At 41.4% G+C, this 23,020-nt stretch overlaps 1 protein-coding gene across 4 annotated transcripts; it reads left to right on the top strand.

Annotated features, from left to right (window-relative positions):
* Positions 1-2,393: 2,393 nt before the first annotated feature.
* spg21 (SPG21 abhydrolase domain containing, maspardin) lies at positions 2,394-13,851 on the top strand. 4 transcript variants are annotated; one of them, XR_009714146.1, is made up of 10 exons: positions 2,394-2,553; positions 3,836-3,898; positions 5,344-5,505; positions 5,790-5,870; positions 6,191-6,336; positions 10,528-10,636; positions 10,704-10,811; positions 10,897-11,037; positions 13,214-13,322; positions 13,527-13,727. XR_009714146.1 is itself a non-coding variant. In XM_061276231.1 (10 exons), exons 1-9 carry the CDS (start codon positions 2,521-2,523, stop codon positions 13,290-13,292), a joined length of 927 nt encoding a protein of 308 aa, XP_061132215.1. In that variant the 5' UTR covers positions 2,394-2,520; the 3' UTR covers positions 13,293-13,322; positions 13,527-13,727. The 4 variants fall into 4 exon arrangements, 3 of the variants coding, with proteins under 3 accessions (XP_061132215.1, XP_061132214.1, XP_061132216.1); XM_061276231.1 differs by having other exon boundaries at positions 13,209-13,322; XM_061276230.1 differs by lacking the exon at positions 13,214-13,322 and having other exon boundaries at positions 13,527-13,851.
* The last annotated feature ends 9,169 nt before the right edge of the window (positions 13,852-23,020 follow it).

Below are 23,020 nucleotides of genomic sequence, written 5' to 3' on the forward strand. Positions count from 1 at the left end.
CTTCATACCTGAGACTCTCTCTTGGATGTCTGCCACAGTGATGGTAACTGGGTTCTGCTCAGGGTGGTTGCTGTGGTCTTCTCTTAGAGAGACTAGTCATTGTGCCTCACTGTTGTGTGATGTGTCCTTCTCCCATATGCCCTTCCAGTATTGCTCAGTCTCCAGCCAAGGCTGGGTGGGTCTGTTCTGCTGTTGTTACCCTGCCATTGAGAGTACACTTTTCCTGGTTGGGTTGTGAAGAGCCTGTTTATTCGCCTGGCTTCACTTTCTCTTGTGTATCTCTTTAGGCGACTGGACAGGGCTAGGAGCCTCTGTTTGGCAGTCTCCAGTGCTTCAGGTACGGTCATCTGGCTGTTTTTCTTGGGTGCTGGTTTCTTCATTTTACCTTTCTGGATCTCTGATAGTTGGCTCACGTCTCTCCGCACTGTCTTGATCTTAGCCTCCAACCTTCTTTTCCATGGTGGGTCTTGTATCTCATGCTTGATATTGCTCTTGTAACCAAGCATCTCCAGGATCACTGTTGCTGAAGTGTATATCAACTCATTGGTTTCAGTGATGGTGGTTGTAGGGATTGCTCTCAGTGCTGCATTCAGATTTTCAACCAGACTTTCTGGTGGTGCTTCACTTAGCCTTTGTAGTTGGCGTCGGGGTTGGCCGCTGTTCATCCGAGTCGTGATCTTATCTTTCAGGTCAGTTGCTGTCTTGTTCAGGCTTGCATATCCTCTTGGGGCTGTGTACCCAATTTCTTGGGCAGATGATGTTGACTCCCCTCTGACCTGGGATTCGGGTTCCCGTTTGTCTTGGCATTTGTGTTGTACCTCGTCAATCTCAAGTTGTGATATCAACTGCCGTTTCTGGATATTGGAGCACTGAGTCACTAGTTGTTTTGCGGTTAGTGTTGAGTGTGGATATCGCTCTTTCCATTCCTCCCACATTCTCTTCATGTACCCCATTCTCTTCATATTTTATATATATATATATATATATATATATATATATATATATATATATATATATATATATATATATATATATATATATATATAGAACATATACATATAACCGACCAATAGCGGCTTGGCGATCGACGTATTGGGCACCCCTACTCCAAATGCTCTAATAATCTACCGTAATCAGGGGTGTCAAACTCATTTTACGCGTTCTAGTCATAGTTTCCTTCAGAGGGCCTTTTATTATATACACGCCTTTTAAGATATATAGAATAGGCTAAACAACAAACTGATGAATAGCTAAGTTTGAAACCGTAGACTAGTGAAAACTCTTCAAATAATTTTAGAAAATCAATGGTAACAAAAACTTCTAGCAATATCTGTATTTTTAAAAGTGAAGACGATTTGTCATTTTTTATTTGTTTTATTTTAAATTGATTGTTAATCAAAAGTATTTTTTCACTACTTTTTCTTCTGCTAAATTATGTTGTTTCTTCATATTTATGCAAAATGATAGTGAGAGCTGAGGGATTTTCTACTTTAAAAATTCCCATTTTGAGGTATACAAGCGTAAAGAGTGGTCTTGTAAAAGGTTTTGAACAAGACCCTCAATCCTTTTACAGTATTCTTTGTGTTTTAAAAGGTTGCAATTAAATTTCCAATAGCCCTTTTTCCTGTTGGGGTTCAATTGTGACATAAAGGAATCCATACCACAGTGAGTGAGGCAGGACATATTTCACTTTTTGATTATTCATTGTGGTTGTTAACCAAAAATCTAACCGAGATTTAATGTTTGCATTTGTTTTAAACCAAGAAAATTATTTTTTTGTTTGGATAATTGTCTCTCCAAGGGTCATGAAGGAGTAAGTCAAGTTCTAAGAATCTATGTTTGCACATTTAATTTTGCCAGTTGATAAATACAGAAGACATAAGCATGCAACAAACATTGTAATAATAGTTATTTTTTATTTTTATATATTGTAAGATATTATTATTATTTTTTTTTTATTCCTTTGATATTTATTTTGATCTTACCTGGTATGTTTTTCTCTTAACTGCATAAGGACCAAATGCAAAATGTATGCTGAATTTGGAAAAGTGGAGGCCTTTTAAAGGCATGACAGACGAGCTTTCCGACACCTTAGAAACCAGAGACTATTAGTTCGTTTTTTAATACAGCACACGCGCAGGTCCCTCCTCTCCACCCTTCCCTGTTGTTTATAGGAAACGTCTTCGCACTCACTTGCACGAGCGCAATATTTCTCAAGCACGTCAAAAACAGGCTTTCTTTTGCTAGAACCTTCCATTATATAACGACGTATTTAACAGTCCCTCAGTGGTATGTGTGGAGAAATTTGATAAATATTATAAAACAAAATGTAAATAAGATCATCCCCTCTAATCTGCTCACTAACAATTCAGTCCGATAAGTGGCGGTAATGCGGCAGGATCCTGGTTGCTAACCGCCATTCACCTCAAAGACGATGAAGAAATAGTTGTTTGCGGAAGCGATGGTGAAAGCTGGCAAACTCATGTCATGTCATGTGATGGCGCGAGCGACTAAACTGCGATGGACGCATTAGCGAACACCCGCAACCAAACGGTAAACAAGCATAAGTATTTTCATACCCATGTAATTTGTTGCATGTCACAAGCGAATGGTTGGTTGAAAGGTTAACGCTGCAATACCGTAAGCTAGCCAATGCATGACGTACACGAGTTGAGTATTTTTTGAATAAACACGCCAAGTTATTTAGATAAAAAACGTTGTGCCAGTGAATAACAACTATATTATTGTTAACGGGAACATACTTACATCATGAATACAATTAACAAAATACAACACTTCATATTAACGGCATTTCATTAAATGCAAATAAAAAGCAAATAATAAATACACAATTGCAATCATGCCTTACTCCTCAGTTGTTTGCGTTTTAGTAATTAAGCTAGTCTAACTTTTTTTTTTTTAGAGCTAATTTTTGTTGAGTGTATAGTTTGTTGCGTGTTGTGAGCGATGTCCAATGTTGAGCCAGGAAAAACAACAATGTGGAGTTGGTTCTTTATTGGCAAGATCTTAGGTTGTTTAATGGCGGCCAGTACACATGGCCCGGCGGCGCATGAAACAACAACTTCCTTCTCCAGGTCAGCTTGTTTTATACTGTCTGGAAAGGCGGCAAATGTGCCATGGCCATTTGGTATCTGTGTGTGTGTGTGTGTGTGTGTGTGTGTGTTTATACAGTTCTGTGTATTGTATTCGTGTTCTGATTGAGCAGTTATGTTTATATAAACTAATGAGAAGAATTGCAAACATATAAACATTAAAATTTACATGAGATTGGCTAACCTAACAGAATATGTACACATTGCTGTTGCTCTCCAAGTTTTACAGTAAAGTACAACTGAGATGTCATTAAGTAACTTAAAGGACGCTTAGGGATGGGAGAATCACTTGCGCTTACACGCATGCGATGCTAGCAACAGGGTGCATTCAGGGTACTTTCACATCAAGAACTTGTAAATGGGATGCGGCATTCTGCACATTAATTGTTTTTGTTCAATTATAACATTTTAAAAACAGAGACTTCAAACTGAAAGTATCAATTGCATTTTTATAAATAGTCCAGCCCTACCATGACATTTCAGTTTCTCTTGCCGTAAAAGCGCAACTCAAATTGCGTAAATGTAACATTTTACGTAGATTATTAAAGACGTTTGAAATGCTCATTCCATGTTTTTTCAGACAATTCTACAAGACCGTGTCCACTTGTCATTAAGCTAATCATATTTGGTGATCACATATAGTAATAGTATTGTTCTCAATTTCCTTTTATTTTTGCAACTCATTGTTCTTAAGTTTTCCCATTTTTGAATGTGTTCTTCAGATGGAAGAAATCAAAGATTCTCCAGACTATAACTGGTTCAGAAGCACAGTTCCTCTAAAAAGAGTACGTATACAGTGTGTTCCAAATTCTGCGTGTATATATGATTTATTGACCAAACTGTAATTAGTGAGGTTAAGACCCAGAAGCAGACACTGTTGAAAACTTTGTTAAATAAGGAAACAAAGTAAGAAGCAAACTGAGAACTGGACTGGTCACGGCAGTGGCTGAGCAGGGAATGCAAGGGAGATGTTTCGCCAATGTCAGAGTTTTCTACGGGGTCGCAGTCATCGCACGTCGTCAGCAGGGGGCCCAGCGGCCCAACAACGCACGCACGCACACACTCACACGACACAGGTTAATTTGGCACTCTTTTTTTTCTCTGTCTTCATACACTCGACTCAATATTGTCTCGTTCGTTCCCATCCTAGTTACTCACACTCTTACTACTTATGCTCGCTCCTGCTTTCCTACCAGAATGCTTCTTCACGCGAATGTTCAGTCTGCATACACGTGACACGTACAGAGCTGCCAGTCGCAAACAAGCAGTCATATTACTCGCAACAACTCCACAAAGGTTTCAGTTTAAAATTAATTACTTTAACCAGGGTCCCACTTTACATTGTAAACAAGGGTAAAATCAAAGCCATTTTCCCATGTTTTTGCAATGATGCACAAAATATCATCAATGGCATCCTAAAGCTGAAGAGAGATTCTCTCTGGGCCAAACGGCTTTTTTTTGTCACGCAATTATGGCTGTCAGAAATTAATCATGTTGGAATCAGCTTTCCCATCTGAACTGAAAAAAATGTTTAAGCTCAGTATCAAAACAATGACATTTTGACAAGTTTTGAGCAGGCGCTTGATCACTATGATGTAATGCGTGCTGTAACATAGCCCTGTTTATTTTTTACTTGGTTCCTGGTCTATTGTGCTATAAAAATGCAGAATAGCATTGTATTTCTGTGATTTGTGTGGCACTCCACCATGTCAAGATTCATGTTCCTCCTTTATGAAAAAAAAAACAAAAACATTTACTACACTAGTGGCTGGCAAATGCAAGCCAGCCCAAGCAAAAAAGCACAGTCTATGAAAAGCATAATGTCTGAAAAAACGTCACCAAAGGTTTGTATGTACTTCTCTACTCATTCCCACTTTATATTCTGAAAATTACATAAATTGAAATATTTTCAATTTTATGGACTTGGTATCAACCCTGATACGGGAATACTACTGGCAATTATAAGGATAATGCTTTCAAAATGCTTTTCATGTAGAAGAGTATAAATACTTTTTCATCAGTATTCAGTCACACAAACTTTCCGCATGCATGGGTCATGTCCTCTGCTATACTGGTTACTGGTATAATTGTACGTTTTCTTTCCTCAACAGTGATGATGCAAAATATTTTTTTGCGTTTGTTAAGCATGTACATGTACATAGTACATTCAAACGTAATGTATGGTGGAATTATTTAAATTGTATACATGTTCTCATTTCCCCCTTTCTAGATTATTGTTGATGATGATGACAGCAAAGTGTGGTCCTTGTATGATGCAGGCCCGAAGAGCATCAGGTGCCCTATCATGTTCCTTCCGCCTGTCAGTGGAACTGCAGAAGTGTTCTTCCAACAGATGTTGGCTTTGACAGGCTGGGGCTACAGAGTAATATCTGTGAGTTTAACAGATATTGGCGTGGAACAGATCTGGAAAAGCACAGCGCTTACTTACGCTCTAGGTGCATGTTGGGAGTGCATTTTTTTGTCTTTCACTCGTCAGTGGGTGCACATATCAATACTCTGCTTGAACTGGAATGATTCCTGGAATGACAGCTGGTTCTTTCTTAGTCATCAATAATAATAATAATTGTAGCCTGTTCTTTTGATTGCCCAGGTTCAGATTGGCCCTGTACTGTTGGTTTATTTCTGAAGACGGTACTAGTATTTTGTTTGTTTCAGCTTCAGTATCCAGTGTACTGGGATCTCATAGAGTTCTGTGATGGATTTAGGAAGCTTCTCGATCACTTGCAGTTAGATAAAGTAAGCAGTTTTTTTTTTTTACACTTATGTTTTGCCTGTTATGTATTTCATCTATCAACGTGTATATTGTCATTAACCCTTTTCACATTTACAGATTTGTGAACTTTGTCGTTTTCTACTTTTCCATTATTATTTCTTTGAAATGCCTGCATACACATCAGTTGTCACATTGAACACCAAAGTAAATTGCTATAAGTAGCCACTTAAGAAAGCACTGATTTTGAAATAAATACTGTTTGTTTGTTTGTTTGTTTTCCCACCCACGTGTGCACCTGTCCTTTTAGTCGTTCTAATGATTTTCCTGTCTTGCCATGTTCAAGGTTCATCTTTTTGGTGCATCCTTGGGTGGCTTCCTGGCCCAGAAGTTTGCAGAGTTCACTTGCAAGTCCCCCAGGGTGCACTCTTTGATACTGTGTAATTCATTCAGTGATACCTCCATCTTTAACCAGACATGGACAGCGAACAGGTTTTCCCTATTTTTTTATTATTAATAATATAACGTGAGTAAGGGCGTACTCACACTTGGCAGTCCGTGCATTGTCTGAGGCCACATGACATTTAAAGTTGGCTTGTGAGAGTGCTCAAAATGAGAACACTTACCAAGCCATGATTGCACAAGCAAGTGCGAGCAATGTGGATGTGTCATACAATTGCAGTATTGCACATTATTGATTATATCTGCTTAATATACAATATATAATAACTAGCACTGTTCCACTGGGGCACATGCTTGTGCAAAGCATATATTCTATAAGTGCAACCTCTCGTCTGCCAGCTCAGTGGCCTAGTGGTAGAGTGTCCGCCCTGAGACTGGAAGGTTGTGGGTTCAAACCCTGGCCGGGTCATACCAAAGACTATAAAAACGGGACCCATTGCCTCCATACTTGGCACTCAGCATTAAGGGTTGGGATTGGGAGGTTAGATCACCAACTGATTCCCGAGCGCGGCATCGCTGCTGCTCACTGCTCCCCTCTCCCCCAGGGGATGGATTAAAATCACATGGGGGTGGGTTAAATGCAGAGGACAAATTTCACCACACCCAGATGTGTGTGTGACGATCATTGGGACTTTAACTTTTAACTTTAATCATGATCACTGCCAAACTGCCCAATAAAAAAACAACACAACAATTCTATCGTCAAAACAAGTCCACAGCAGTCTCAGGCTACGTTCACTCTGCTGGGCTTGATGCCCATTTATGACCTTTTTAAATATCGTATTTTCCGCACCACAAGGCACACTTAAAAGCCTTTAATTTTCTCAAAAAACGAAGGTGCACCTTTTAATAAGGTGCGCCTTTTGTGTGGACCGAATTCCAAAATTTGTAATGTTTTTTTGTATGGCTTCTGTAAAATACAGGCATACTGTAGCCCCGATGAACCAATCAGAGGACATTACTTTTTACGTAGATTGGGAAAAAAAAAACAATCGGAGGGCTGTACGTAAACGTAGAGTACGTACCTCCACTGCCATTGATAAATAAATACTATCATTTGTGTAACGCAAACAGCATTAGGACCCTCTTAGATGGCATAGACATGAGACAAGAGACATGCTTACAAGGCACAATTAGAGCTTTCTGGAAAGCCAGAATCCATGCCGATGAGCAACGTGACAGTGACGAGAGGGAACTTGTCATTTTTAATGGCGAAATTGCCCAACTGTTTAATTTGGATACAGAAGATGAGGATTATGATGGATTTGCGTATTAATATTGATTAACAACGTGAGTACAATACAGTGCATGATTAATAATAATAATTCATTAAATTTGTATAGCGCTTTTCAAAAACCTAAAGACGCTTTATATTAAATTATATTAAAGACGGTTAAATAGTAGAATAAAGTACAACAAAACTGTCTTGCTCCTGTGACATTTATTTTTACCATAAGTCATGGCATGCATGCGCCTTATAATGCGGTGGGTTATATGTATGTATTAAATACAGAAAAGCCCCGTAATTGAGTCTGCGCCTTTTACCCTTAAGCGCCTTTTAACCTGAAGCGCCTTGTGGTTGGGAAGATACAGTGAGCATTCACTTTACAACAGGGATCTCAAACTTCAGTCCTCGGGGGCTGCATTCCTACATGTTGCCCTCGTTAAACACACCCAATGATGCGCCTGTACACAAAGCACAACATCCAGTGATGTGCACCAAAAAAGACCTCAGGTGGTGTTGCGTTTACGCAAATAAATGTTGTAGGTTAGTATTTAATATTTGATCATTTTATATATCCAGACTAAAGAGGTAGGTGAAGGTGTTCATCATCTTATCTCAAGTATTATCACAATTTACTTTTCATTTCTTTCAAAATTGCCTGTTTTCAAGTAAATGGATTAACAATGAGGAAACTAGAAATAACGTCAACATTTTATTAACGTGATAAATAAATAAAATTAGATTGAATAAGATGACACGTGTATCAAGGCAGACAAACCACCTGTGTTACTAATCAGCCAGTAACAAGGGCACAGGTGGGAGACTAAGTAGCGTGCGCAGTTTACGGTAGTTTTTTTGTGACTTTGTGAGTTTTAGTGACGCCTTAAAGAATGTTTCTGAAGGTCGGTTTAAATTTAAAATGTTCAAAAAGTGTTTGAAAATACAATAAAGTGTTAAAAAATAGAATTATAAAAGTCTTGTGGTCTATTAGGCGCACCGGATTATAAGGCGCACCTTCAGTGAACGGCCCATTTTAAAACTTTGTCCATATATAAGGCGCACCGGATTATAAGGTGCATAAAATAAAAGCTATACCGCAACAAACTGAGGTTGACTAGGGTTGCGGTATGCATCCACTAGCCAATAACCAACGAGCCCTCTGTAAACAATCGCGTTTCTCAAACGATCTCCTATAAAATGATCGGAACTGACTAAAGTTCGATCTAACGCCTTGGTACTACTAACCTATGTTTCCCTTCCATATCGATCCGTAGATTTACTCGAAACATTAACAGAGCAGTTTATTTTGACATGAAATAGCCTGGTGCGTATAGCAGCTATTGTTATAGCATTAGCCATCCGCAAATTCCCATGAGCCTCAGCTCGCAATCTCCCATGAGCCTCAGCAAAGTGTAAACAATCGCGTTTCTCAAACGATCTCCTATAAAATGATCGGAACTGACTAAAGTTCGATCTAACGCATTGGTAGTACTTACCTATGTTTCCCTTCCATATCGATCCGTAGATTTACTCGAAACATTAACAGAGCAGCCTATTTTGACATGATCTCGCGGGTATAGCAGCTATCGTTATAGCATTAGCCATCCGCAATTTCCCATGAGCCTCAGCTCGCAATCTCCCATGAGCCTCAGCAAAGTGTAAACAATCGCGTTTCTCGAACGATCTCCTATAAAATGATCGGAACTGACTAAAGTTCGATCTAACACATTGGTACTGCTTACCTATGTTTCCCTTCCATATCAAGCCGTAAATTTACTCGAAACATTAACGGAGCAGCCTATTTTGAAAGGAAATAGCCTCGCGGGTACAACAGCTATTCGGTGACGCCCCCTGACTACAGTTGCCGTAATGTTGGGAAGCGATGCGACCTTGTAATTTACTAGTCGTACTAAAACATTTTTGCAGAGCACTGTGTACAACCAGTACGGATCCACAAATTCATCAATTGATCCATATATAAGGCGCTCTGCATTATAAGGCGCACTGTGTTTTTTTTAGTAAAAAGTTTTTAGGTGCGCCTAATAGTGCGGAAAATACGTTAAGTGAATAATCCACAAGTAATCAATGATCACTTTAATCGACCACTATTTTGATAATTGAGTAATAGTTGAGTCATTTTTTTTTGTAACCTAAAATTATACATATCCTCTACTTTCAGCCTCAACTGTATTCTCTGATTTTAGTAGTTTTATCATGTTTTGATTTCAACCAAAATAATCCATTTTCACATGAGCTTTTACTTTGGAAAACAATGTCTAAATGTGTACCTGAATCAGTTTAAAAAGGGCAATCCTTCACGCATGATATTCCTCTAATATTGTTTTGTTGTTGTTCAAATGAAATTTAAGCTATTTTCTCTTAGGTGAATGACCAGAGTGTCTCAGGGAGCGTGACAGTGTGCTCTGCAGCACAGACAGAATGCGAGCAGCATGACAGAATTGGCGCACAGCAATGATACTGCCTGAGAGCCACCTTGCCTACTAGAAATAAACAGAATGCAACATATAATAAAGCAGTGCTTCTCAAATAGTGGGGCGCGCCCCCCTTGGGGGGCGCGGTGCTATTCCTGGGGGGGCGCGTGTGACCCTGGGGAACAGGCTTTTTTTTGGGCAGTACTAGAATAAAGTGTAATTGCGGGTTTACTACAGCAGGGGGCAGTGGCGCTCTCATTGTTACTTCTGTCACGTTTGCGACAGTGCAACATTTTACGACTTACAAGACAAGTTAGGATAGTCACGGTGGGGAGGGGGGGCGCGAATAGATTTCTTCTTGCTAGGGGGGGGGCGTAACAGAAAATAATTGAGAAGCACTGTAATAAAGTGGTGGCGCATTTAAATAGGCAAAAGTTAGGCAGGCTGCTTAAATGTGATTGGTGGACAGGAGTGGGAGGGGAACTCTAAGCCAAGTCAGGCGTGGATCAAATGGCTTGGTGTGAGTATGCCCTGAAACAAATTAATTTTGTGATCTTTGCTCAGTTTTTGGTTGATGCCAGCTTTCATGTTGAAGAAGATTGTTCTCGGGAATTTTGCTAAAGGACCAGTCGACCCAGAAATGGCCGGTGCGATTGACTTCATGGTTGATAGGGTAAGAAAATTATGCTCATATTGTGTTCCTTCATGAAAGTGAGTAATGTGTAATTTCTGTGTTGTAGCTGGAGAGTCTTAGCCAGAGAGAGCTGGCATCCAGGTTAACGCTAAACTGTCAGAACTCTTATGTGGAGCCACATAAAATAAAGGAGGTTGCTGTGACTATTATAGATGTAAGTGGGAACGCGTGTGAATATGAATACAGTATTCATTCATACAGCAGCTCTGATAAGTCATGGTGTTTATTTTTACACTTAGGTTTTTGATCAGAGTGCACTCTCTTTAGAAGCAAAGGAAGAGATGTATAAATTGTTTCCAAATGCCAAACGAGCTCATCTCAAAACTGGTGGAAACTTCCCGTACCTTTGCCGAAGTGCTGATGTAAACCTCTACATACAGGTATGGCAGTGCAAAATGAAGCCTTGCAAACAGTTCCTTGTTAATTTGTCGTGGCTGCTCGTTATTTGGAAACCCAACTTTAATGTGGGTGTCATTTTAAGACAACAATCCCTCAGTGCGGCAGACAAAATCTGCAAATCAGTGAAGTCAAACAAATTATAACCACGGTTTTCAACGAACTTACTGCTGCTCTCAAAGCAAAAAATGTAATTGTGAAACCCGACACTTTCAGGGGAAAATGACTACCGTTTTTTTCCGTGTATAGTGCGCAAAATTTAACTCATTTATTGTCTAAAATCTGGGGTGCGCATTATACATGGGTACAAAATTTTTTTTTTTTTTTTTTTTTTTTTTTTTTTTAAGTCCCAATGATCGTCACACACGCAGGGAGGCAATGGGTCCCATTTTTATAGTCTTTGGTATGGTCTTAACTAGGCTGGATGTAATTTTTTTTGTTGGCGTTGAATTCTCCGACTGCCCGTAAACGCACCACCGCGCTCCGTGCGCACACGGGAAAGAGGCGGCTCTCTATGGGAGAGACGTTGAAGAGGAATAAAAACACCCTTGGAAACCAAAACTTGCCCCTCGTCGTGACTCGGAGCCGCAACAAATGTAACAAATGTTTCGGATTTGTGTAGGGTACATTGTGACAGACAGCAAACGAGCAGGTGATCGAGCAAGCCTTGTCTGATACGAGAGCATTGCGGTCGCATGGAGCGTGTTTGAAGTGAACAGCAGAGAAGAAAGGAACAAGGCAAAGTGTTGTGAAATAAAATATTACCTGTAATACGGATTTAGGTAGAGAACTGAACTCTCGCTCTTTATATAGCTGACGTGTCTTGCGCATCTGTAATGGCGGCCTCCGTATAATATCCGGTTTGCGTGTGTGCGAGAGCGAGAGAGAGCGAGAGAGAGAGCGAGAGAGAGAGCGCGAGAGAGAACGCTCAACCGTAGCGCGCCGCCGACCGAGCCGTCAGACAGAGCCGTCGGTGAAATTTAGAAGATATTTTTAAAGTCCTGATGTACTTTCTAAAATTTAAGTGGACCTCAGTGCGCACTGCGCAGGGAGCTTAATTTGGTGCAGCGCGCCGGGCGCTCACTGTCGCATTGCTTAAAGAGCGCCTTTGTGTTTTAGGATGAACAGCAGAGACCAAAGGAACAAGGCAAAGTGTTGTGAAATAAAATATTACCTGTAATACGCATTTTGTTATTTGCTGATTGAAACTGCTAATTAAACTGTGAATTGAAACTAATAGGAAGAAAACAACTCTCGCTCTTTATATAGCTGACGTGTCTTGCGCATCCGTTCTGTGCATTTTATTTCACAACACTTTGCCTTGTTCCTTTCTTCTCTGCTGTTCACTTCAAACACGCTCCATGCGACCGCAATGCTCTCGTATCAGACAAGGCTTGCTCGATCACCTGCTCGTTTGCTGTCTGTCACAATGTACCCTACACAAATCCGAAACATTTGTTGCGGCTCCGAGTCACGACGAGGGGCAAGTTTTGGTTTCCAAGGGTGTTTTTATTCCTCTTCAACGTCTCTCCCATACAGAGCCGCCTCTTTCCCGTGTGCGCACGGAGCGCGGTGGTGCGTTTACGGGCAGTCGGAGAAATCAACGCCAACAAAAAAAATTACATCCAGCCTAGTTAAGCCCATACCAAAGACTATAAAAATGGGACCCATTGCCTCACTGTGTGTGTGACGATCATTGGGACTTAAAAAAAAAAAAGAATTTTAAAAAAATTCATAAAAATTGGGTGCGTATTATACATGGGTACAAGCTTTTTTCCAGCATCAGCATGCCATTTTTAGGGTGCGTATTATACATGGGGGCGCACTATACACGGAAAAAAAACGGTAATGGGTCTTTTGCTCAATTTGTCAGTTTGTTCACTTGAAAATGAATTAGAAATTAACCATCTGGAACATAAAAGTTGTAAAATGTGAATTTTGTTTAAAGCAAATGTCTTATACCCAAACAAAACCTAAGTTTGTAGCAAACCTTGTCCTGCTCAGTTAGTTGGTCCACCAGATTTATTGTACAGCTCAAGAGGTATTTTGTCACACCTCTTTTATAAAACATTGTCTACATCATTCTGGGTTTTTGGCTTCTGCTTGGAAATAAAAAGATTCAGCTGATTAAATCATGTTTTTTTATTGGGTTGAGGTTAGGAGACTGACCGGGCCACTCCATAACTTGAATGTGCTTCCTCATCTATTGCCCTGGATGTTTCTTTGGTCACATTTCTAGAAATAAATAAGGAGATCAACATTGCACTAGGTGAGAAGGATGTTTATGTAGTTGTGAACAAGATTTTCCCACCAATTATATACCAAGCCCACAATACCCACTTGATATCCAGTAAATTAATGAAGACATGGCAAATTGACAGTGGGTGGGAAATGCACTGAAACCTCATAGCTTTTTTGTTCTGTATCATAATTCTGATTATAACCATAGTGCCGCTTATTCCTTGATGTTTAGATTCATTTGCATCAGTTCCATGGAACACGGTATGCTGCCATTGACCCGGGTATGGTGAGTGTTGAGGAACTGGAGGTCCAGGAGTGCCACCTGAAAACATGCCAAGAATCTGACGAAGCCCAATGACAAGCATTTTGGAGCGCTGCAAAAATGTAATTGAACCTTTAAAAATGAAATTGATCATAAAACATTTTGTCTATGTATATTGTCAGTCATCTAGTTCAGGGGTCCCCAACCCCCAGGCCGTGGCCTGGTACCGGTCCGTGGATCATTTGGTACTAGGCTGCACAAGAAAGAATAAATAACTTGCATTATTTCCATTGTATTTACCTGAGTGTGAACGGTCTTTTATTTTGGAAAATGGACCGGATTCTCTTCTAGACCTCAGTGGCGTGAACATTACTCATGTTGTGTTTTTGACGTGATGTTATGAGGACGCTGCAAGTAATCTTGCATAGGAATACACAGTGGATTCACGTTTGTTATTATATTATACTGTGGTGTTCGCATAAAGTATTCCGCCATGGAACTAAGGCTTGAAGCGTGTGTTGCGAACGTAGTGTTAATGTAACGCATTTCCGTTGTTCTTCTTATACCTCGTTTTACGTGTTCAGTCAAGTATTTTGCGATACACCTCCTGCGTCTCATTTCCTTCAGCATCCTTTTACCCGGACATGTCCTACCTTTGAGCCCTAAACAATATGTCCGGGGGGGAATTTCAAAACCGTCCGGGATTTTGTTGGACTGCCTCAAACATACAGTATTGAAACCGAATATTAGACGATATTTTTTTGCATTGAAATGAGACTGAAAAAGTGGGGGTCGTCTTACATTCAGGGTCCAGACATTATACCCATTCACTTGTGCGCAGTGGTAAGTTAAAGGTTGCTGGAATTGCTGTGATCGTGTGTGTCTTTGACACAAGGTGAGTTTATACATTTCATTGTTACTACTGTCCACTGTTGTGCCGTTTGTCCGATCGCGGTTTGCTTCGTGTGCGCGCCGTTTGATTGACAGCTCCGGCACGCTCTTAAGTTTCCGTCACGTCGTACGAGTAGCTGTTACTCAGCGGCATGGCGACTAACGGTCGCCAGCAAACTTATTTTGTTGTCTCGATGACTTATATTTGGTGTGTTGCCGAGAGTATTTCATTTATGGTTATTTAGTATAGCGGAACCGTTATGCACAGTTAATTATGTAATGTGTGCCGTCTACTAGTATTGTCTGATGTCAGAAGTTGAGCGTTGACTTACGTGCTGTATTTCTGTCTGTTGCAGAAACACACACACACACACACACACACACACACACACACACACACACCCCACACACGCGTCGTACAATAATTACTTTCACACACCCAAAGACTCACCAATGTACACTACACTCACCTGCTCTCACATCCTTACGACCAAACGTGTGCCTATACCCCAGGGGTCACCAAACTACGGCCCGCGGGCCGGATACGGCCCACGGGACCGTTTAATCCGGCCCGCCAACCCTGAACAAATTGTATTATTAAACTTTTTTTTTGTCATTTTGCCTGCAATGACTGCGTTTCCCCAGTAAATGGGGAAGCGCTCGCCTGCGCATTTACTACCGGAAGCCGTGTCAGAAAGCTCGGTGCACAGTCACAAGTGCGTGTACGTACTCAGTAGTACGGACATGGCGCACTCGCGCTTTATTTGTATCAGCCCCGAATTTAGAGCGTGGGCTGTTGTCAGGGTTTTCCAAAACTATCTTGATCATATGATTATGTTGGAATGTATGTGACCGGTAATAAATAACCTAGGTAGATTAGTTTTATGCTTATGTTGGTGTGTAACCAGTAATAAATAACCTAGCTTGTCCCATCCTATACAATGTCGTAAAACATCCCCTGCTCTGCTAATCTAGAGGTCAAGGGCTTTAACTTGTCTATTCAGTCCACTGTCACCCCCATCCTTTTTCTCGTAATAAAGATGCTCTTGTGGGAAGCGAGCGTCCGACTTCATTCGACCATCGCTGTAAGCACAGCGACGAGTGAACTCTCCGCCTGCAGGTGCCCAAAACGACTAACTTGTCTCCGTGTGGTTCTTGCAAAATAAGTTAGAGTGAAAACCACTCTAACATTTTGGTGCCGAAACCCGGGACCCTCATACCCGCCATCTGACTGACGGAGGAAGACGTGCTGCATTGTCGACAAGCCAGCGTCCATTAGGAGGACCTGGAAAAGAAAGTCCTGGGAAGAGAACTTCTTCGCTGGGCCAGCATCTTAGGTCTGCCTTCGTCTGACAGAGGTGGTTTGACGGGACCCGGCAATGCAACGAACCAGGAGACACGTAAGTTAAAAAAAAAATTTAAAAAGCGCTGATACGGCTTTGGTTTGTCCGAGCTATGAGATACGGCTTTGGTTTGTCCGAGCTATGCGGTACGGCTTTGGTTTGTCCGAGCTATGAGATACGGCTTTGATTTGTTCGAGCTATGAAACGCGTAAAAAATTAAAATTAAAGGAGATACGGCTTTGGTTTTTCCAAGCTAAGAAACAGCTGGGATTCTTGTCCCAGTGGAAAGAACGGGCTAAGAAAAAAACTGGGTTTTTTTCTCAATTGAAGAAGGGCGTAGATTTTTTTTTTTGGTCTGTTTTTCCAAGCTGTTTGGAAGGGTTTTACACCCATCCTGGATAGGCCTAAAAATAAAAAGCGTTGGAGTTTGTGTGATTGAGAGTGACTGGTAGGATAAATTGGCAAAATAGGAGTTCTACCATTGATCGACGGCAATAACACAGGCTAGTAATTTGTTAGAAGGTCAATTTAAACCTGCATTGAGGATCCTCAAAGAAAATAAAAAGATATTGAAAAAAAACACTGGAAAAACTAAAATTAAGATGAGAAAAAGGAACGATAAATCTCTAGCTCTTGAAGGAGGTGAGTTCATGGCGAGTAGATTTCTTGATTGTATGTAATACATGCTGAAGTGGAAAAAGAAAAGAGAGAGAGTTGAATTGTGCTAGACTGTGGTTGAAAGCTTCACAAGAGAGAAGAGAATAAAGCCAAAAGACAGAAAGTTGAAAAGTGCTGCGACTATGTTTGTCAGGCCGGAAGACAATGAGGCCACAGTGCACAGGCGCACTGTCCCGGCCACGGCTCCAGCCGCAGCTCAAGCAGAAGAGCAAGAGAGGCATTCCGCTCGTGTGCAAAACCTGTATACAACGACTATGCAGTGGGCCAGACATGCTAAAAAAGTGATCCAAAAAGGCAAAAGTTCTGATGTATTTCATCTAGATGATGATGGTAGTGATCTAGATGAAGATACAACGGTCATCTTCCAAAGTTCCCAAAGGGGCAGAGGAAGAGTTAGAGACCAACAAGGCCGCAGGCCGCCATTCAATTCAAACTCGACATCAAATTTGGACTGTTGAAATTATGGGGAACGGGGACACTTGGCAAGAGTGTGTCGTCGTGTAAAACTGTACCAATCAAAGGGCAGAGGAAGAGGCAGAGGAAAAGTCACATTTACAGCATGACAAGCTTCCTCTCCTTTGACCCCTCATGCTAATACAGAGAAAGAAAGAATAGATGCCCATATGACAGCAAAACATGTCATTGTCAGATTATTGGAACATTCATAGAGCTCCTGTCCTTACAAGAAGTATGACAATGCTGTTTGTATGCCCAACGACAAATTACCAGGGATCAAATTGTGTGTGTACACTAAAGTTAGAATTTGCAAATCAAGTGGTAAATGAATGCAACTTGAAGATAAATAAAAAAATTAGAATGTACTGTCCTTGTGTGCGTGGGAGGGACTAGCTCGTGATCGACCACAGGAAATGGCCAGCCTGTGACGAATCATTGGTGCTGGGACCTGCCCTACGCGCGTGAGAGCTGTGCATGTGTGTTAAAATGATGAAGATTGGCTAAACTTTTAGTGTAAAGAAATTTGCTAGACTGTGGTCTATTCAATTTGCACCGCAGAACAGAAACGATTTGGAAAGATGAAAATGAGAGGAAAAAAGAGAAATGTGTTTGCGAGCAGAAATTGATCCACACTAGTGCATGTTAAGTGTCGAGCCCTCATGAGAAATTTGAAAAAAAAACGACAGAACATGCTTTCAGGAATTGGAAGAAGCAAAATTGTGAATTTAAGACATTGCAATGCTACATTTAATAGGAATAATTGATTGATGGTGTTATAAAATTATACAAACTGCTATATGCGAGCTAAATCTGAGAAATTGAGTTCTTTAAATTTAAAAACAAAGGGAAAATCCAGATTAATTTGCCAGTAGTTTTTATGAGTTTAGTTTTTTTTTGGATGGGTGGATTGTTCTATCAGGAACCTTGAGTTGAAAATGATATATGAATGTTGTGTGGTGAGCTTGGATGAATTGAGACCAATGTGATGGAAAGACTCCTTTTTGGAGACTGTGTGTGAGATGCAAATGAGCATTGATGAATGATTGCCTTGAATGATAGGAAAATACAGTTTGAATGGTTGAAGCTGTTGGCGACTACTATGGAAAATTAGTAGAGCGACTTTGCTGAAAGAGTGGTTTTCAGTAAGTTGAATGCTAAAATGAAAAACATAGCTTTTGGATTAATGATTAACTAGAGAAAAAACTGGAGAACCAGTAACACATGCAGAAGATGTGTGAACTGGGAAATTGAGAAGCGTTTTGGAAAGAAAGTCAAATTAAATGATGGAATCATATGTAGTAAAGAACACATTCTCCCAAAACGTTTGTCAAGGTGTGAGGCATGGGCGTTGCCAAGCCTCAGAAGGAGGGAGTGAATAGGACAGATAGTGGAAGATAGTAATAATACAACACTTTACGACATATGGATTTTCTAATACATTTCGTGTCATACTGTGGTAAATTTCTATTCTGGTATCATGCAATGTATATCTCACTAGTAAGCCTAAGTGTGACCGGGTCATGTTTCGGGTCAGGTTCGTGCGGGATTGTTTGGGCCTTGGTCCATGGTCTCATTGGCACGAGACATCTGGTTCCCATTAACAACTGACAAGATATGCACCCTAGTGAGGAAAGGGAGGCTAACTCATAAATAATGAGGAGATATTGGGAGTTAACTGTTGGTCCTTTCTTTAAGACCCTTCCTGGTGTAGATAGGTTAGCAACACGAGAGATTTAGAGGTTCAAAAGAAAGACAACAACATTATTGATTTGGACAATTGCAGGCTAACAGGAGCATGGGAAAGAACTAAGAAGCGGGATCCAATTTGATCAGGGAGATTGGAAATTCACAGCACCATATTCTAAGTAACATTTTTGAGCAAGCATGACACAGGTAATAAGGTTTGAGAGATCAAGACGTAGATCAGGGCTAGATGTGGAACGCAGACCTCTGAGTTAATTTTGAATAATGTTACTGAAGACACAATGTACTGTCCCGTTAAATTGGAAATATAGACGAAACGTAGCTCGAAAATAGGATGAGTTACAGGATTTACAATATAAAGACGAGATTGCTGTTACTAGGAGAATTTGAAGTTTGGTAAAAAACGTTACTAGCGAATTGATGGCAGCAGCTACATTTGGTTACAAGTTTGATGTCCCAGTCTGTCACTCTCAGTGCCAGGATCCCTGAAACTCGATCCCGAGACTCTGCCTGCAGCCATGGACGTCTACAAAACGGTGCCTGGCTTTGAGGCACCTTTGACCTTTGGCGAGGGCAAAGAAAGACTGTTGTGCTTGGAGGGGGGCAAGTACACTCCGGAGGAAAGACGACATCCTCGGGGACAGAAAAAAGATAGTGAGAAGCGGAGGAACTCACAATGTTGAAAATGGACTCATTTGAACAATGGACTCATTCGAGAGTGATGGATGGGTTGGCTCTGAAGCAACAACAAAAGAACACCAACTTGCAGCAGAAGACACATGGACATGAAGTGGCCGACGGCCAAATCGCACTCCTTGCTGTGGCGTGGCTAAACTTGGTGGGGCTTGAGTCAAAGTGAACAGGAGCTTCATTGTGCACTGAGTTTGACAGAACTGAGGAGATTTGATGAAAATTCAATAATGCGTAGAGCTACAGAGAGAAGCATCATGGTCAGAGATTGAACAGATTGGACAAAACAAATAGGCTAAAACGGTGAGAAACAAGAGCGAGATCTGATGTTTTGGCTCATCAGGCATAAGTAGAAATTGAGTTAGATAAATTTTAGAATAGGACATTTGGACTAAAGTGAATTCAGTCAAGAGGAAGCTAGGTTTCTCAATGTACCTACTCATTAAAATAGTAAATTCGTTGCACCACAGTGGAGTTTGGGTGGTCAGAAAGTTGGATACGTTGAATTTCACACAATCATGCATAGGAGTCGCACAAGGCGACAGTTAACAAGACAATGACTGCAATAGGGACCACTTACGACTGCACCGACATGGAAAAGTAGAAGCAAGGGAGTTGAGTAAGGGATTATATGCTAAACGGTCCGCTATACAGTTACCAATAGGAGGTTCTATCAAAAGAAGCTACATGAGAGATGTATGGAATACCTTTTTGTGTTCTGTATTCGTGCGTAATCTCTGTAAAGTTGTGTCAGGCTGTTGTTGTTCATCTGAGCCTTGGGTGCGCGCTCGGTGTGTGTGCGTTTATGTGCACAACCTGTGTGGGTGCGAACGTGTTAGGAAGAAGACGGCATGGAAAAGGGAATCTCCTTTAAGACAGGAGGCAATAAATGGGAAAGCCCCTGTCATGAACGGTCTTTGGTTAGGAGGAATCATTAGGAAGTGCTCAAACTCTTCTTTCAAACACTCCTATCTGCCTCGTTCAAAAAGGCATTACAATTGACTACAAGAGTTGCAAAAAGCAGACGAAGAACATAGGTAGCATGATCAGGGCCCTCAGGCTGAAGGCCGCCTGATCTTTCCTCCTCACAGGTCGACAACCCCATCAATCCAGGAGACTGGGTCTACATCAAGGTCATCAAAAGAAAGAACTGGGCCAGCCATGGTGGGAGGGACCATTCCAAGTCTTGCTGACTTCCCCCACCGCAGTGAAGATCGCTGTACGACCCAGCTGGATTCACCTCAGCCACTGCAAGCTACAGGGAGTGCTGGACCCCTCATTTCGGGGTGGTGGCGAAGTCTACGAACAACGATCCCAACTCCGGTAGGCGGGGGTATGTCTCGGTGTTCCTGTCATCTTAGTAGCAACGGGGCTCCAAATGCCAGGTGGATCCTCTGCTGCGTTGTGGTTGGAGCATGCTATAGTCTATGGACACATCTGAACAGACCAAGTGTCAGTGTTGACCGTGGAAAACGATGGTCACACGGTGAGAACTTTGAGGACTGGTCATGGGACCCCAGAAACCCATACGAAACCAACACTTGGTACCGGTATGTGAAGTTCGCTGTGAGAGCGCACACACAGGAGGGATGTTATCTGTGTTTCCAAAAACTCCTCTTGCTCCACACAAGTTCACTTGGAGGCCAGAGCAATGAATGTCACTGAAGCGAAATGTATGGCATCCGTGGGAGGAGTTGGATATCAACACCGTACTGTCAGTCAGTGACGCTACCCCTACCGCCCTGGACTCGCAGGAATGAATCTGTGATCAAACTCTTTTGGATTAATCCCAATGTAACTGTTGGAGGACGACAGATGCCACAAGTGGCCTAAACCAGAACGCTACCTGGAATGGACTACACGTGTTTCGTCCAAGAAAACATGACCCACGAATGCATTAACAACTACTGCTCTCCAGGAGGAAACTGGATGGGAGCTTTGGACATCACCGCTGTGTGCCAGGATGGGAGAGCCACTTCAAGGCGTAAGGGCTCTCCTGCCAACATGGCTGCACCATTGGACGGGACCTGCTTCATTCAGAACGGATCATGGCTTTATTTTCATTTTTTTATTGATAGCATTCTGGTCGCCTAAGGCAGAGGGACCGTGTGAGACTTTTCCTGCGATTTAACATCGGCCAGCAGGTTTTTAGATCACACAATAAGTTTGAACTGGAGTATTGAGGGAAAACCTCATCTTCACTGGAAGTTATTGCTGTCATTGGTTGTTTTTGTCATGTTTCACCCTACACGTTCCCCAGCCCGTCCGCTGTCGTCTCAGTTTTTTATTAATCTTTTTTGTTAGTGTTTTATTTTTTATTTTTACTATTCTTCTTTATATTTTCTTGCTTGTGTTTGTGGATTGGGTTGACATAATCATATAATAAAACAGGAGGGATATGTCAGGGTTTTCCAAAACTATCTTGATCATATGATTATGTTGGAATGTATGTAACCGGTAATAAATAACCTAGGTAGATTAGTTTTATGCTTATGTTGGTGTGTAACCAGTAATAAATAACCTAGCTTGTCCCATCCTACACAATGTCGTAAAACATACCCTGCTCTGCTAATCTAGAGGTCAAGGGCTTTAACTTGTCTATTCAGTCCACTGTCACCCCCACCCTTTTTCTCGTAATAAAGATGCTCTTGTGGGAAGCGAGAGTCAGACTTCATTCGACCATTGCTGTAAGCACAGCGACGAGTGAACTCTCCGCCTGCAGGTGCCCAAAACGACTAACTTGTCTCCGTGTGGTTCTTGCAAAATAAGTTAGAGTGAAAACCACTCTAACAGCTGTGACGACAGCATTCTTGTAATTCGCGCGCTGAGCTTTCAGATGCAGTTTTGCGCTAAAGCCACCCACAAACCTTCCCCTGGAATCCTTCCATTAAAATGAGTCGCCCAAGGAAAAGCAAGGTGTACACAGTGCCGAACGTTTAAAAGAGACTGGCCAATTTGGCTCGACGTACGCGACGTGGCGTTCAGCCACATGAACGTCAACATCAACCCGTCACAGATCAAGGTAAACGGACCAACACCTCGGATCTCGCCTAAGAATTGCCACAACAAATTTTACTCCAGACTATGACGCACTAGCAAACTTTAACAAAAAAGACAGCGGTGCCTACAAGCCTACTGGAACCTACAAAAGGATTATAAGGAAGGAACACAAGAACTTTAAGAGACTGCTCATATGTGTCAGAGAGATTCTGCTCTGACAACTGAGCTGAACTTTTATCTGTTAAGATTGTGCATGGCACAACAGAAAGTTAATGTTCCATGGCTTTTTTTTCTATGAAGAACCCAGAGAGAGTTATTTAGTTATTTATTTCCTGTTTTTTCTGTGAAGAACTCAGAGAGGGTTATTTAGTTATTTCTTTCATTAATAGTGTTATTTATTTCCTGACTTTTTTTCTGTAAAGAACCTGGAAAGGGTTATTAAATAACCGTTATTTGGTTATGTGTGGCTTTCTGGAAAACAATAATTTTTTTAAGCTCCCCTACGATCGTCACACTTTTTCTGCCCCCCATCAGAGAAGGGAAACGTTATGTGGCCCTCACAGGAAAAAGTTTGGGGACCCCTGCTATACCCTTTTGCCAGTTTGCCTGTATGCCACTACGAGCCACAGTGCCTGCCTGTGCCAGAGTGTGCGCCCTGAGACTGGAAGGTTGTGGGTTCAAACCCTGGCCGGGTCATACCAA

Source organism: Syngnathus typhle, linkage group LG4 (genome assembly GCF_033458585.1).
Source record: "Syngnathus typhle isolate RoL2023-S1 ecotype Sweden linkage group LG4, RoL_Styp_1.0, whole genome shotgun sequence".
NCBI lineage: Eukaryota > Metazoa > Chordata > Actinopteri > Syngnathiformes > Syngnathidae > Syngnathus > Syngnathus typhle.